This window comes from Nerophis ophidion, linkage group LG01 (assembly GCF_033978795.1).
Source record: "Nerophis ophidion isolate RoL-2023_Sa linkage group LG01, RoL_Noph_v1.0, whole genome shotgun sequence".
Lineage (NCBI taxonomy): Eukaryota > Metazoa > Chordata > Actinopteri > Syngnathiformes > Syngnathidae > Nerophis > Nerophis ophidion.
Window position 1 is genome coordinate 86,604,162 of NC_084611.1, and position 13,576 is coordinate 86,617,737.

At 34.2% G+C, this 13,576-nt stretch overlaps 1 protein-coding gene and 1 long non-coding RNA gene across 2 annotated transcripts in view; both read right to left on the reverse strand.

Annotated features, from left to right (window-relative positions):
- Positions 1 to 218: 218 nt before the first annotated feature.
- Positions 219 to 13,576, reverse strand: part of fam83fb (family with sequence similarity 83 member Fb) — a 53,714-nt gene continuing 40,356 nt past the window's right edge. The window contains exons 4-5 of the mRNA XM_061914481.1: positions 6,255 to 6,979; positions 219 to 475 (exon numbers count right to left, since the gene is read on the reverse strand). Of these exons, the coding sequence (XP_061770465.1) occupies positions 429 to 475; positions 6,255 to 6,979 (772 nt within the window). The 3' untranslated portion in view covers positions 219 to 428. The remainder of the gene's footprint in view (positions 476 to 6,254; positions 6,980 to 13,576) is intronic.
- LOC133561192 (uncharacterized) lies at positions 3,220 to 6,236 on the reverse strand. The gene is made up of 2 exons (XR_009808605.1): positions 5,065 to 6,236; positions 3,220 to 4,584 (listed from the first exon to the last, which is right to left on the reverse strand). It is a non-coding gene; the product is annotated as an uncharacterized LOC133561192 (long non-coding RNA).

The window sequence follows — 13,576 nt, forward strand, 5'->3', positions numbered from 1 at the left end:
TACATTTTACTTGGTATAAAATATGTTATCTAATGTGTCAATGAAACTAACTTGCTGACCCATCACATATGCATTACCGTGTCTCACCACTAGATGGCGGTGATGCACCTCTGACCTCTTCCCAGGTCAAGACGGCAAAACTAACCGGAAGTCGTACAAACACCCGGTTATTCCCGCCACCAAACACACACACACTTCCTGTCAAAGACACACATCAACACCAGAAATAGTTTTAATTTTCCTGAACGCAGAAGGCACTTTTGTTATTGTCACAGTGGTGTTTTATTGTGAAAGGTCACACCCGCACTACTTCCTGTGAGGCACTGCGGCAAGTCTCTTCAACAAAAGTGAGTTTAGTGCTTGTAAACAATGAGGAAGGACGACAAAAAAAATAAAAATAAAAATGTTTGTTTCACCATAAGGTGACCTCAGGACATTTTACACACTTGTTTGTTCTTGCGGTGACTCTTCACACCTGAGGACCAAGCACAGGTAAACACCGTCAATAATCATGGAGTGATGTCATACTTAGGGCAGTGATGTCATACTTAGAGCAGGGGTCACCAGCCAAGATGAGTCGCCCGCTGGCCTGTTCTAAAAATAGCTCAAATAGCAGCACTTACCAGTGAGCTGCCTCTATTTTGTACATTTTATTTATTTACTAGCAAGCTGGTCTCGCTTTTCTCGACATTTTTAATTCTAAGAGAGACAAAACTTAAGTAGAATTTGTAAATCCAAGAATATATTTTAAAGACTTGGTCTTCACTTGTTTAAATAAATTCATTCATTTTTTTACTTTGCTTCTTATAACTTTCAGGAAGACAATTTTAGAGAAAAAATACAAGCTTGAAAATAATTTTAGGATTTTTAAACACATATACCTTTTTAAATTCCTTTCTCTTCTTTCCTGACAATTTAAATCAATGTTGAAGTATTTTTACATTGTTTTATTGTAAAGAATAATAGATACATTTTAATTAAATTCAACATGTTAGCTTTTGTTTTTTCGACGAAGAATATTTGTAAAATCTTCCTTCAAACTTATTATGATTAAAATTCAAAAAAATTATTCTGGGAAATCTAGAAAATCTTTAAAATTCAATTAAAATCTTATTTCAAAGTCTTTTAAAATTTTTGTTCTGGAAAATCTAGAAGAAATAATGATTTGTTTTTGTTAGAAATATAGCTTGGTCCAATTTGTTATATATTCTAACAAAGTGCAGATTGGATTTTAACCTATTTAAAACATGTCATCAAAATTGGATTTTAACCTATTTTAAACAAAAATTCTAAAATCAATCTTAATCAGGAAAAATGACTAATGATGTTCCATAAATTCTTTTTTAAACTTTTTCAAAAAGATTCGAAAAAGCTAGTTTTTGTCTTCATTTTTTTCAGTTGAATTTTGAATTTTAAAGAGTTGAAATTGAAGATAAACTATATTTCAAAATGTAATTTTCATTTTTTTCCTGTTTTCTCCACTTTTAAACCGTTCAATTAAATGTTTTTTTTCATAATTTATTCCCTACAAAAAAACTTCCGTAAAAGGAAAAAAAATGTACGACGGAATTTGTTATATATTCTAAAAAAGTGCAGATTGGATTTTAACCTATTTTAAACATTTCATCAAATTCTAAAATTAATCTTAATCAGGAAAAATTACTAATGATGTTCCATAAATTATTTTTTAAACTTTTTCAAAAAGATTCGAAAAAGCTAGTTTTTCTCTTAATTTTTTTCGGTTGAATTTTGAATTTTAAAGAGTCGAAATTGAAGATAATTAACGTTTCAAAATGTAATTTTCATTTTTTTCCTGTTTTCCCCTCTTGTAAACCGTTCAATTAAATGTTTTTTTCATCATTTAGTCTCTACAAAAAAACTTCCGAAAAAGGAAAAAAAATGTACGACGGAATGTGTTATATATTTAAAAAAAGTGCAGATTGGATTTTAACCTATTTTAAACATGTCACCAAATTCTAAAATTAATCTTAATCAGGAAAAATTACTAATGATGTTCCATAAATTATTTTTTTAACATTTTCAAAATGATTCGAATTAGCTAGTTTTTGTCTTCATTTTTTTCGGTTGAATTTGGAATTTTAAAGAGTCGAAATTGAAGATAAACTATGTTTCAAAATGTAATTTTTATTTTTTTCCCTGTTTTCTCCTCTTTTAAACCATTCAATTAAGTGTTTTTTCATCATTTATTCTCTACATAAAACCTTCCGTAAAAGGAAAAAAAATGTACGACGGAATGTGTTATATATTCTAAAAAAGTGCAGATTGGATTTTAAACTATTTTAAATAATGTCATCAAATTCTAAAATTAATCTTAATCAGGAAAAATTACTAATGATGTTCCATAAATTATTTTTTTAACATTTTCAAAATGATTCGAATTAGCTAGTTTTTGTCTTCATTTTTTTCGGTTGAATTTGGAATTTTAAAGAGTCGAAATTGAAGATAAATTATGTTTCAAAATGTAATTTTCATTTTTTCCCTGTTTTCGCCTCTTTTAAACCGTTCAATTAAGTGTTTTTTCATCATTTATTCTCTACAAAAAACCTTCCGTAAAAGGAAAAAAAATGTACGACGGAATGTGTTATATATTCTAAAAAACTGCAGATTGGATTTTAACCTATTTTAAACATGTCATCAAATTCTAAAATTAATCTTAATCAGGAAAAATTACTAATGATGTTCCATAAATTATTTTTTTCATTTTTTCAAAAAGATTCGAATTAGCTAGTTTTTCTTTTCTATTTTTGCGGTTGAATTTTGAATTTTAAAGAGTCGAAATTGAAAATAAACTATGTTTCAAAATGTAATTTTCATTTTTTTCCTGTTTTCTCCTCTTTTGAACCGTTCAATTAAGTGTTTTTTTCTTCATTTATTCTCAACAAAAAACCTTCCGTAAAAGGAAAAAAAATGTACGACGGAATGACAGACAGAAATACCCTTTTTTTTTATATATATAGATTTATCTATTAAAGGTAAATTGAGCAAATTGGCTATTTCTGGCTATTTATTTAAGTGTGTATCAAACTGGTAGCCCTTGGCATTAATCAGTACCCAAGAAGTAGCTCTTGCTTTAGAAAAAGGTTGGTGACCCCTGCCTTAGAGAACAAGGAACGGCATCCCATAATAATATGACAAAATTACAATAAAAGTGCTAGCTATGTAGCTAATAGCTGTGATGCTAACACAATAAAATCATGATTTTTGTAATATCACAATTTTATTCGGACAGTGCCGCCCAACCCCCGCTAACTTCATACTAACACGTTAATTGTTAACATGCTAACTTTTTTTGGCTAAGTTTGCAACCATTTACCCCAGAGTTATATCATTTAGCACTTGACATATGCTAACTTGTTAGCCAATTCAGCCACCGTACACTTCAGAATCATATAACTTGGTATGTGACACTTGCTAACTGTTAGCATGTTATTGTTAGCATGATAGCATGCCAATATTTGCATGAAAACTGTTTGGCTAATTTTACAGCCATTTACTTCAGAATCATAAAACTTGGTACGTGAAACTTGCTAACTGTTAGCATGATATTGTTAGCATGATAGCATGCCAATGTTTGCATGAAAACTGTTTGGCTAATTTTACAGCCATTTACTCCAGAATCATAAAACTTGGTACGTGACACTTGCTAACTGTTAGCATATTATTGTTAGCATGATAGCATGCCAATGTTTGCATGAAAACTGTTTGGCTAATTTTACAACCATTAACTCTAAAGTCATAAAACTTGGTACGTGACACTTGCTAATTGTTAGCATGATATTGTTAGCATGATAGCATGCCAATGTTAGCATGAAAACGTTTTGGCTAATTTTACAACCATTTACTGTAGCATGTTATTGTTAGCATGATAGCATGCCCATATTAGCATGAAAACTGTTTGGCTAATTTTACAACCATTTACTCCAGAATCATAAAACTTGGTACGTGACACTTGCTAACTGTTAGCATATTATTGTTAGCATGATAGCATGCCAATGTTTGCACGAAAACCGTTTGGCTAATTTTACAACCATTTACTCCAGAATCATAAAACTTGGTACGTGACACTTGCTAACTGTTAGCATATTACTGTTAGCATGATAGCATGCCAATGTTAGCATGAAAACTGTTTGGCTAATTTCAAAACCAATTATTCCATTTACTACTTGACACATGCTACCTTTTTGAGCCAATTTTGTCGCCGTACACTTCACAGTCATATTACTTGGTACGTGTTACTTGCTAACTGTTAGCATGCTAACTTAATAGGCTCAGTTTGCAACTATTTACCTCAGAGTCATGTAACCCGGTACTTGACATATGCTAACTTTGTGAGCCCCTTTTCCTGCCATAAACGTCAAAGTCATATAACTTAGTGAATTATATTTTACTTGATGCGTGTTACTTGCTTACATTATCATGCTAACTTAATGGATTCAGTTTTGCAACTATTTACCTCAGAGTCATGTAACTGAGTACTTGACACATGCTAACTTTTCGAGCCCCTTTTCCCGCCATAAACGTCAAAGTCATATAACTTAGTGAATTTAGTGAATTATATTTTAACTTGATACGTGTTACTTGCTTACATTATCATGCTAACTTAATAGATTCAGTTTTGTAACTATTTACCTCAGAGTCATGTAACTTGGTACTTGACACATGCTAACTTTTTGAGCCCCTTTTCCCGCCATAAATGTCAAAGTCATATAACTTAGTGAATTATATTTAACTTGATGCGTGTTACTTGCTTACATTATCATGCTAACTTAATAGATTCAGTTTTGCAACGATTTACCTCAGAGTCATGTAACTTGGTACTTGACATATGCTAACTTTTCGAGCCAATTTTGTCGCCGTACACTTCACAGTCATATTACTTGGTACGTGTTACTTGCTAACTGTTAGCATGCTAACTTAATAGGCTCAGTTTGCAACTATTTACCTCAGAGTCACGTAACTCGGTACTTGACATATGCTAACTTTGTGAGCCAATTTTCCCGCCATAAACGTCAAAGTCATATAACTTAGTGAATTATATTTTACTTGATACGTGTTACTTGCTTACATTATCATGCTAACTTAATAGATTCAGTTTTGCAACTATTTACCTCAGAGTCATGTAACTCGGTACTTGACACATGCTAACTTTTTGAGCCCCTTTTCCCGCCATAAACGTCAAAGTCATATAACTTAGTGAATTTAGTGAATTATATTTAACTTGATACATGTTACTTGCTTACATTATCATGCTAACTTAATAGATTCAGTTTTGTAACTATTTACCTCAGAGTCATGTAACTTGGTACTTGACACATGCTAACTTTTTGAGCCCATTTTCCCGCCATAAACGTCAAAGTCATATAACTTAGTGAATTATATTTAACTTGATGCGTGTTACTTGCTTACATTATCATGCTAACTTAATAGATTCAGTTTTGCAACGATTTACCTCAGAGTCATGTAACTTGGTACTTGACATATGCTAACTTTTCGAGCCAATTTTGTCGCCGTACACTTCACAGTCATATTACTTGGTACGTGTTACTTGCTAACTGTTAGCATGCTAACTTAATAGGCTCAGTTTGCAACTATTTACCTCAGAGTCATGTAACTCGGTACTTGACACATGCTAACTTTGTGAGCCAATTTTCCCGCCATAAACGTCAAAGTCATATAACTTAGTGAATTATATTTTACTTGATACGTGTTACTTGCTTACATTATCATGCTAACTTAATAGATTCATTTTTGTAACTATTTACCTCAGAGTCATGTAACTCGGTACTTGACACATGCTAACTTTTCGAGCCCCTTTTCCCGCCATAAACGTGAAAGTCATATAACTTAGTGAATTATATTTAACTTGATACGTGTTACTTGCTTACATTATCATGCTAACTTAATAGATTCATTTTTGTAACTATTTACCTCAGAGTCATGTAACTCGGTACTTGACACATGCTAACTTTTCGAGCCCCTTTTCCCGCCATAAACGTGAAAGTCATATAACTTAGTGAATTATATTTAACTTGATACGTGTTACTTGCTTACATTATCATGCTAACTTAATAGATTCATTTTTGTAACTATTTACCTCAGAGTCATGTAACTCTGTACTTGACACATGCTAACTTTTCGAGCCAATTTTTCCGCCGTACACTTCAGAGTCCCACCTGCTAGAAAAGTTCTATGTGCGCGATGTTTGCAGTAGTGTAGAAAACATAAAGGCTTACTCATGGCGTCCTGCGTGGTGTCCACGGTCTGCGTGGAGTCGGCCCTGGGTCCCAGGGCGGACGGCCTCTTGAGCAGCTTCAACTTTGGAGGCGACCTGACCGTCACCTCGAAGCTGTCGTCGCCCTCCAGCTGACCGTTGGAGACCGCGGGGGCGGGGCCCGCCTTGCTGGCGGTGCTGTTGATGGACAGCTTGCTGGACGACAGTTTTTTGGAGAACTTGTGCTTCAGCGACAGTTTCTTTTTCTCCGGCGGGACGCCGTTGGGCTTCTTGAAGAAATCCACGGGCTCCGAGGGCAGCGGGCTGAGGTGGTCCAGCTTCTCGCTGGTGGTGACTTGCGGCGTTCCCGGAATCAGCAGCAGGTCCAGGCCCTTGGGGGGCCCCTGCAGAGACCTGGCGGGCGGCGGGGCGTCGGGGTACAGGAGGGAGTACTTGGGGTTGTAGTACTTGTGGGCCGGCACCTGGATGTTGGCGTTGCGGGTTTCGCCCAAGCTGACCTGGAAGCGGGAGGTGGTGGCGGCGGCCAGCGGCGGCCGCTTGGGGCCCGCTTTGGAGCGGACTGTGGCGAGCCTGCTGGCCGGCGGGCTCACGTGGAACTCCTTGAAGAGGTCCAGCTTCTCCGAGATGGCGTAGAGCTCGCGGAAGTCATGGTCGAAGAACTCCACCACCTGGCCCGTCATCACGGTGATCATGTTGCGGTCCATGCGGGACGTGGCCCACGAGAAACTGGACCACACAAAGAAGACTCTTAATCAGAATGTAAGAACTTAGGGGGAAAAAAAAAGCTTGATGTACAAAATATAGATTTTTTTTTTAACCCTGACTTTGGTACATGTTCAAGATCCTGTGGACCAAAAGAAGTGGCTGGGGAGAGGAAAGTCTTGGCTTCCCTGCTTAGGCTGCTGCCCCCGCGACCCGACCTCGGATAAGCGGAAGAAGATGGATGGATGGATTGACTTAAATCAACTCCAGATTGATCCGTCAATATAAAGTTGGATATTTTTATGTTTTACGTCCTTCTTTGTCAAAAACAGGTGTGTAAAACACAAAATATGCAACAATTTCCACCCCTAAAATTTCGAAGTGGAATATTAGATGTGAAGTAATTGGAGCTTTGAATATTTAAAATAATTCATAACATTGATTTAAATAGACTATAAATTTTTAAGCGATGACAGTTTAAAAAAAATACAATAAATGGTAGATAAAAAAAAAAAATACACTAAAGAGATCCCAAAGGGTCCCACTCATAATAAAGGTTTAAGTATTTTTATTTTATTTTCAATGCTTGAATCTCTACATCAACATCATATCTCTTGATTATATAAATTGTTTTAATTTTACTTTGATGTTTTATGCTCTTTGTCAAATAAATCCTAGAAAATATGCAATTTTTTCCCCAAAACATATTTCAAAGTGCAATATTTGATGTGAAGTAATTGGAGCCTTAAACCGGTCAATAATTCATGTAAACAGTTCATTATTATTTTTTGAGCAATGGCAGGTTTAAAAAATAAAATAAAATAAAAAAAAATATATATATATGTATATAGATATATATACAAACTAAAGGTCTTGGGGATCCAAAAGGGTCCGACTCATAAAAGTGTTAAGTATTTTTTTTTTTTTATTTCAATGCTTGAATCTCTACATCAACTTCATATCTGTCGTTTCTATATATTCTTTTTTTTAAATGTTAATTTGATGTTTTATGCTCTTTGTCAAATAAATCCTTGTTTTTTTAATAGGCAAACACAATAAAATATGCAGTTTTTTCCCCAAAACATATTTCAAAGTGCAATATTTGATGTGAAGTAATTGGAGCCTTAAACCGGTCAATAATTCATGTAAACAATTTATTATTATTTTTTGAGCAATGGCAGGTTTAAAAAAAAAAAAAAAAATATATATATATATATATATATATATATATATATATATATATATATATATATATATATATATATATATACACAAACTAAAGGTCTTGGGGATCCAAAAGGGTCCCACTCATAAAAGTGTTAAGCATTTTTTTTTTTTTTTTTTACTTTCAATGCTTGAATCTCTACATCAACTTCATATCTGTCAGTCCTATATATTCTTTTTTTAAATGTTACTTTTTATGCTCTTTGTCAAATAAATCCTTGTTTTTTTTTTTAATGGCAAACACAGAAAATATGCAATTTTTTTCCCCAAAACGTATTTCAAAGTGCAATATTTGATGTGAAATAATTGGAGTCTTAAACCGGTCAATAATTCATGTAAACAATTCATTATTATTTTTTGAGCAATGGAAGGTTTAAAAAAAAAAAAAAAAAACTCTTAAAGTGTTAATAAGTCTTTTTTTCCTTTTTTTTTTTTACTTCCAATGCTTGAATCTCTACAGCAACTTATATCCGTCGGTTATATATATATTATTTTTAAATGTTACTTTGATGTTTTATGCTCTTTGTCAAATAAATCCTTGTTTTTTTTTAATGGCAAACACAGAAAATATGCAATTTTTTCCCCAAAACATATTTCAAAGTGCAATATTTGATGTGAAATAATTGGAGCCTTAAACCGGTCAATAATTCATGTAAACAATTCATTATTATTTTTTGAGCAATGGCACGTTTAAAAAAAAAATATATATATATATATATATATATATATATACATACAAACTAAAGGTCTTGGGGATCCAAAAGGGTCCCACTCATAAAAGTGTTAAGTATTTTTTATTTATTTTTTTTTTTTTTTTACTTTCAATGCTTGAATCTCTACATCAGCTTCATATCTGTCGGTTCTATATATTCTTTTTTTAAATGTTACTTTGATGTTTTATGCCCTTTGTCAAATAAATCCTTGTTTTTTTTTAATGGCAAACACAGAAAATATGCAATTTTTCCCCCAAAACACATTTCAAAGTGCAATATTTGATGTGAAATAATAAGAGCCTTATTATTTTTTGAGCAATGGCAGGTTTAAACCCCCCCCCCCCCCCCCCCCCCCTCAAAAAACACTCTTAAAGTCTTTTTTTCCCCTTTTTTTTCCATTGCTTGAACCTCTACATCAACTTATATCTGTCGGTTATATATATTCTTTTTAAATGTTAGTTTGATGTTTTATGCTCTTTTTCAAATAAATCATTGTTTTTTTTTATGGCAAACAGAAAATATGCAAAGGGATAAGCGGTAGAAAATGGATGGATGATGGATTATTTTTTAAGCGATGACACTTTAAAAAAAAATAACACTAAATGTCTTGGGGATCCAAAAGGGTCCCGCTCATAAAATTGTTAAGAATAGGTCATACTTGTTATTCTTTACTTTCAATTTTTGATTTCCTACATCAACTTCAGAGCTATCCACTGATTATAATTTAATATTTGTATTTTATGCTTTTTGTCAAATAAGACCTTGTTTTTTTATATGGCAAACACAAAATAATGCAGTTTTTCCCTCCAAAACATACTGTATTTCAAAGTGTAATATTGCTCAATTAATTGGAGCTTTGATTAGGTAACATGACATTGATTTATTATTATTTTTTCAGCAATGACATATTTTATAAATGAAAAAAAAAGTACAGTATAGGTATTGGGGATCCTAAATGGCCACACTAGTAAGTGTTAAAGGGGAACATTATCAGCAGACCTATGTAAGCGTCAATATATACTGTACCTTGATGGTGCAGAAAAAAGACCATGTATTTTTTTAACCGATTTCCGAACTCTAAATGGGTGAATTTTGGCGAATTAAACGCCTTTCTGTTTATCGCTCTGGAGGCGATGACGTCACCGAGGTAATTTAGCCGCCATTTTCATTTTCAACACATTGTAAACATTGGGTCTCAGCTGTTATTTTCCGTTTTTTTGACTATTTTTTGGAACCTTGGAGACATCATGCCTCGTGGGTGTGTTGTCGGAGTTTGTAACAACACTAACAGGGAGGGATTCAAGTTGCACCACTGGCCCCAAGATGCGAAAGTGTCTGCCACCAGACCCCCATTGAATGTACCACAGTGTCCCCACATTTTACCGGCGATGACAGACATGGCACAGAGATGTATGGATAACCTGCAGATGCATTTGCAACGATAAAGTCAACGGAATCACAAAGGTGAGTTTTGTTGATGTTGACTTATGTGCTAATCAGACATATTTGGTCGCGGCGTGACTGCCAGCTAATCGATCCTAACATGCTATGCTAATCGATCCTAACATGCTATGCTAATCGACGCTAACATGCTATTTACCGGCGGTGCTAAAGCAGACATGGCACAGAGATGTATGGATAACCTGCAGATGCATTTGCAACGATAAAGTCAACGAAATCACAAAGGTGAGTTTTGTTGATGTTGACTGCCAGCTAATCGATGCTAACATGCTACGCTAATCGATGCTAACATGCTATCTACCGGCGGTGCTAAAGCAAACGTGGCACAGAGATGTATGGATAACCTGCAGATGCATTTGCAACTATATTACGTTTCCTTCCGCCCACATTTAATGCAAAAAAACCCACTTACCAATCTACGGATTTTAGTTGCTCCAGTGTCACAAGATGCGAAAGTCCTGATCGTTTGGTCCGCACATTTTAGCGGCGATGCTAACGCAGCTATTCGGCCATGCTATGGCTATGAATAGCGTCAATAGCTATTCGCTCAATAGCTTCAGTTTCTTCTTCAATACTTTCATACTCCAACCATCCGTTTCAATACATGCGTAATCTGTTGAATCGCTTAAACCGCTGAAATCCGAGTTTGAATCCGAGCTAATGTCGCTTTATCTTGCTGGGGTATTCGCAATTGTTTGTTTACATCGGCAGCACTGTGTGACGTCACAGGGAAATGATAGTCGCATCGCAAATAGCAAAAATCAAGCACTTTAAAGCTTTTTTTAGGGATATTCAGAGACCTGTAAAATTTTGAAAAAAACTTCAAAAAATACAACAAGCTACTCGTAACTGATTTTTATTGTTTTTAACCCTTTTGAAATTGTGATAATGTTCCCCTTTAAGAATCAGTTATATAACATTTTTTTTTACTTTAAATTTTTGTTTCCCCACATCAAGTTCAGATATATCTGTCAATTATATATATATATATATTTTAATTGTATCGAATGTTTTATGCTCTAAAAACCCACAAAATATGCACTATTTTACCCAAAACATTATTCAAGGTTCATATTTGCTGTGAAGTAATTGAATCATTAAATAGTTCAATAATTCATAACAATATTGATTTTAATTAATTATTATCTATTGAGCAAGGACAGTTTAAAAAAAATACACTAAAGGTCTTCACTGATAAAAGTGTTAAGAATAAGTCATTAATTACATATTTCTTTTACTTATGCTTAAATCTCTACATCAACTTCAGAGCTATCCGTCCTATTCATTTTAATGTTATATAGTTTTTGTAAAAGAAAACCGCAAAACAAAACAAAAACCTTGGTTTTGATATGGCCAACACACAAAATATGAAAAATGTTCCCCAAAACATATTTCAAGTTGGACTTTTTGATGTGGAGTAATTTGAGCCTGGAATAAATAGTTCAATCATTATCATTAAGTCATTATTATTTTTTGAGCAATGACAGTTTAAAAAAAATACACTAAAGGTCTTGGGGATCTAAAAGGGTCCCACTCATAAAAATGTTAAGAATAATTCAAATCAATCAATGTTTATTTATATAGCCCTAAATCACGAGTGTCTCAAAGGGCTGCACAAGCCACAACAACATAAATACTATTTTTGTCATTATATTAATGCTTTAATCTCTACATCAACTTCAGTTTTGTCTGTTGATTTTGTCTTTTTACCATGAATTGATTAACGTGGACTTAAACTTAAACAAGTTGAAAAATGTATTCGGATGTTACCATTTGGTGGTCAATTGTACGAAATATGTACTGTACTGTACAATCTACTAATAAAAGTTTCAATCAATCAATCAATCAGATATGACATTTTGTTCATGTTCTTGACAAGGAAAACCTTGGCTTTGATATAAAAAACAAACAAAATATGCAATATTTTCCTTAAAACGTATTTCAAAGTGAAATATTTGATGTGTAGTAATTAGAGCCTTGAATAGATCAATAAGTCATAACATTAATTTTGATTCATGATTGTTTTATTAATCATGACAGTTTAAAAAGCGGCTATGCGTTATTAGTTTCAACCCTACTTGCCAACCCTCCCGGTTTTTCCGGGAGACTCCCAAAATTCAGCGCCTCTCCCGAAAAACCTCCCGGGACAAATTTTCTCCCGAAAACCTCACGAAATTCAGGCGGAACTGGAGGTCACGCCCCCTCCAGCTCCATGCGGACCCGAGTGACGTGTCGACAGCCTGTTTTCACGTCCGCTTTCCCACAATATAAACAGAGTGCTTGCCCAATGACGTTATAACTTTTGATTGATTGATTGATACTTTTATTAGTAGATTGCACAGTTCAGTACATATTCCGTACAATTGACCACTAAATGGTAACACCCGAATACGTTTTTCAACTTGTTTAAGTCGGGGTCCACGTTAATCAATTCATAGTAGACTGTAGAATTATCGAGGGCGAGTTCTTGGTTTCTTATGTGGGTTTATTGTTAGGCAGTCTCATTAACGTCCTCCCAGGGTAAAGCAGTTCGTCTGCCGTAAACAGCAACGTTGTGACACTCTTAAACAGGACAATACTGCCATCTACTGTGCATGCATATGTGACAATGACATCTACGGGTTTTAGAGCAGTGGTTCTCAACCTTTTTTCACAGATGTACCCCCTGTGAACATTTTTTTTAGTTCAAGTACCCCCTAATCAGAGCAAAGCATTTTTGGTAAAAAAAAAAAAATAAAAAAAATAAAGAAGTAACATACAGCACTGTGTCGTCAGTTTCTGATTTATTAAATTGTATAAGAGAGCAAAATATTGCTCATTTGTAGTGGTCTTTCTTGAACTACTTGGAAAAAAATATATAAAAATAACTAAAAACTTGTTGAAAAATAAACAAGTGAGTTAATCATAAATAAAGATTTCTACACATACTGCGATGAGGTGGCGATTTGTCCAGGGTGTACCCCACCTTCTGCCCGATTGTAGATGAGATAACGCCCCCAACCACGCCCCTCGCCCAACCCCCGACCACGCCCCCACCTCCCGAAATTGGAGGTCTCAAGGTTGGCAAGTATGGTTTCAACGTTTGATTGATTGTTTGATTGAAACTTTTATTAGTAGATTGCACAGTACAGTACATATTCCGTACAATTGACCACTAAATGGTAACACCCGAATACATTTTTCAACTTGTTTAAGTCGGGGTCCACGTTAATCAATTCATGGT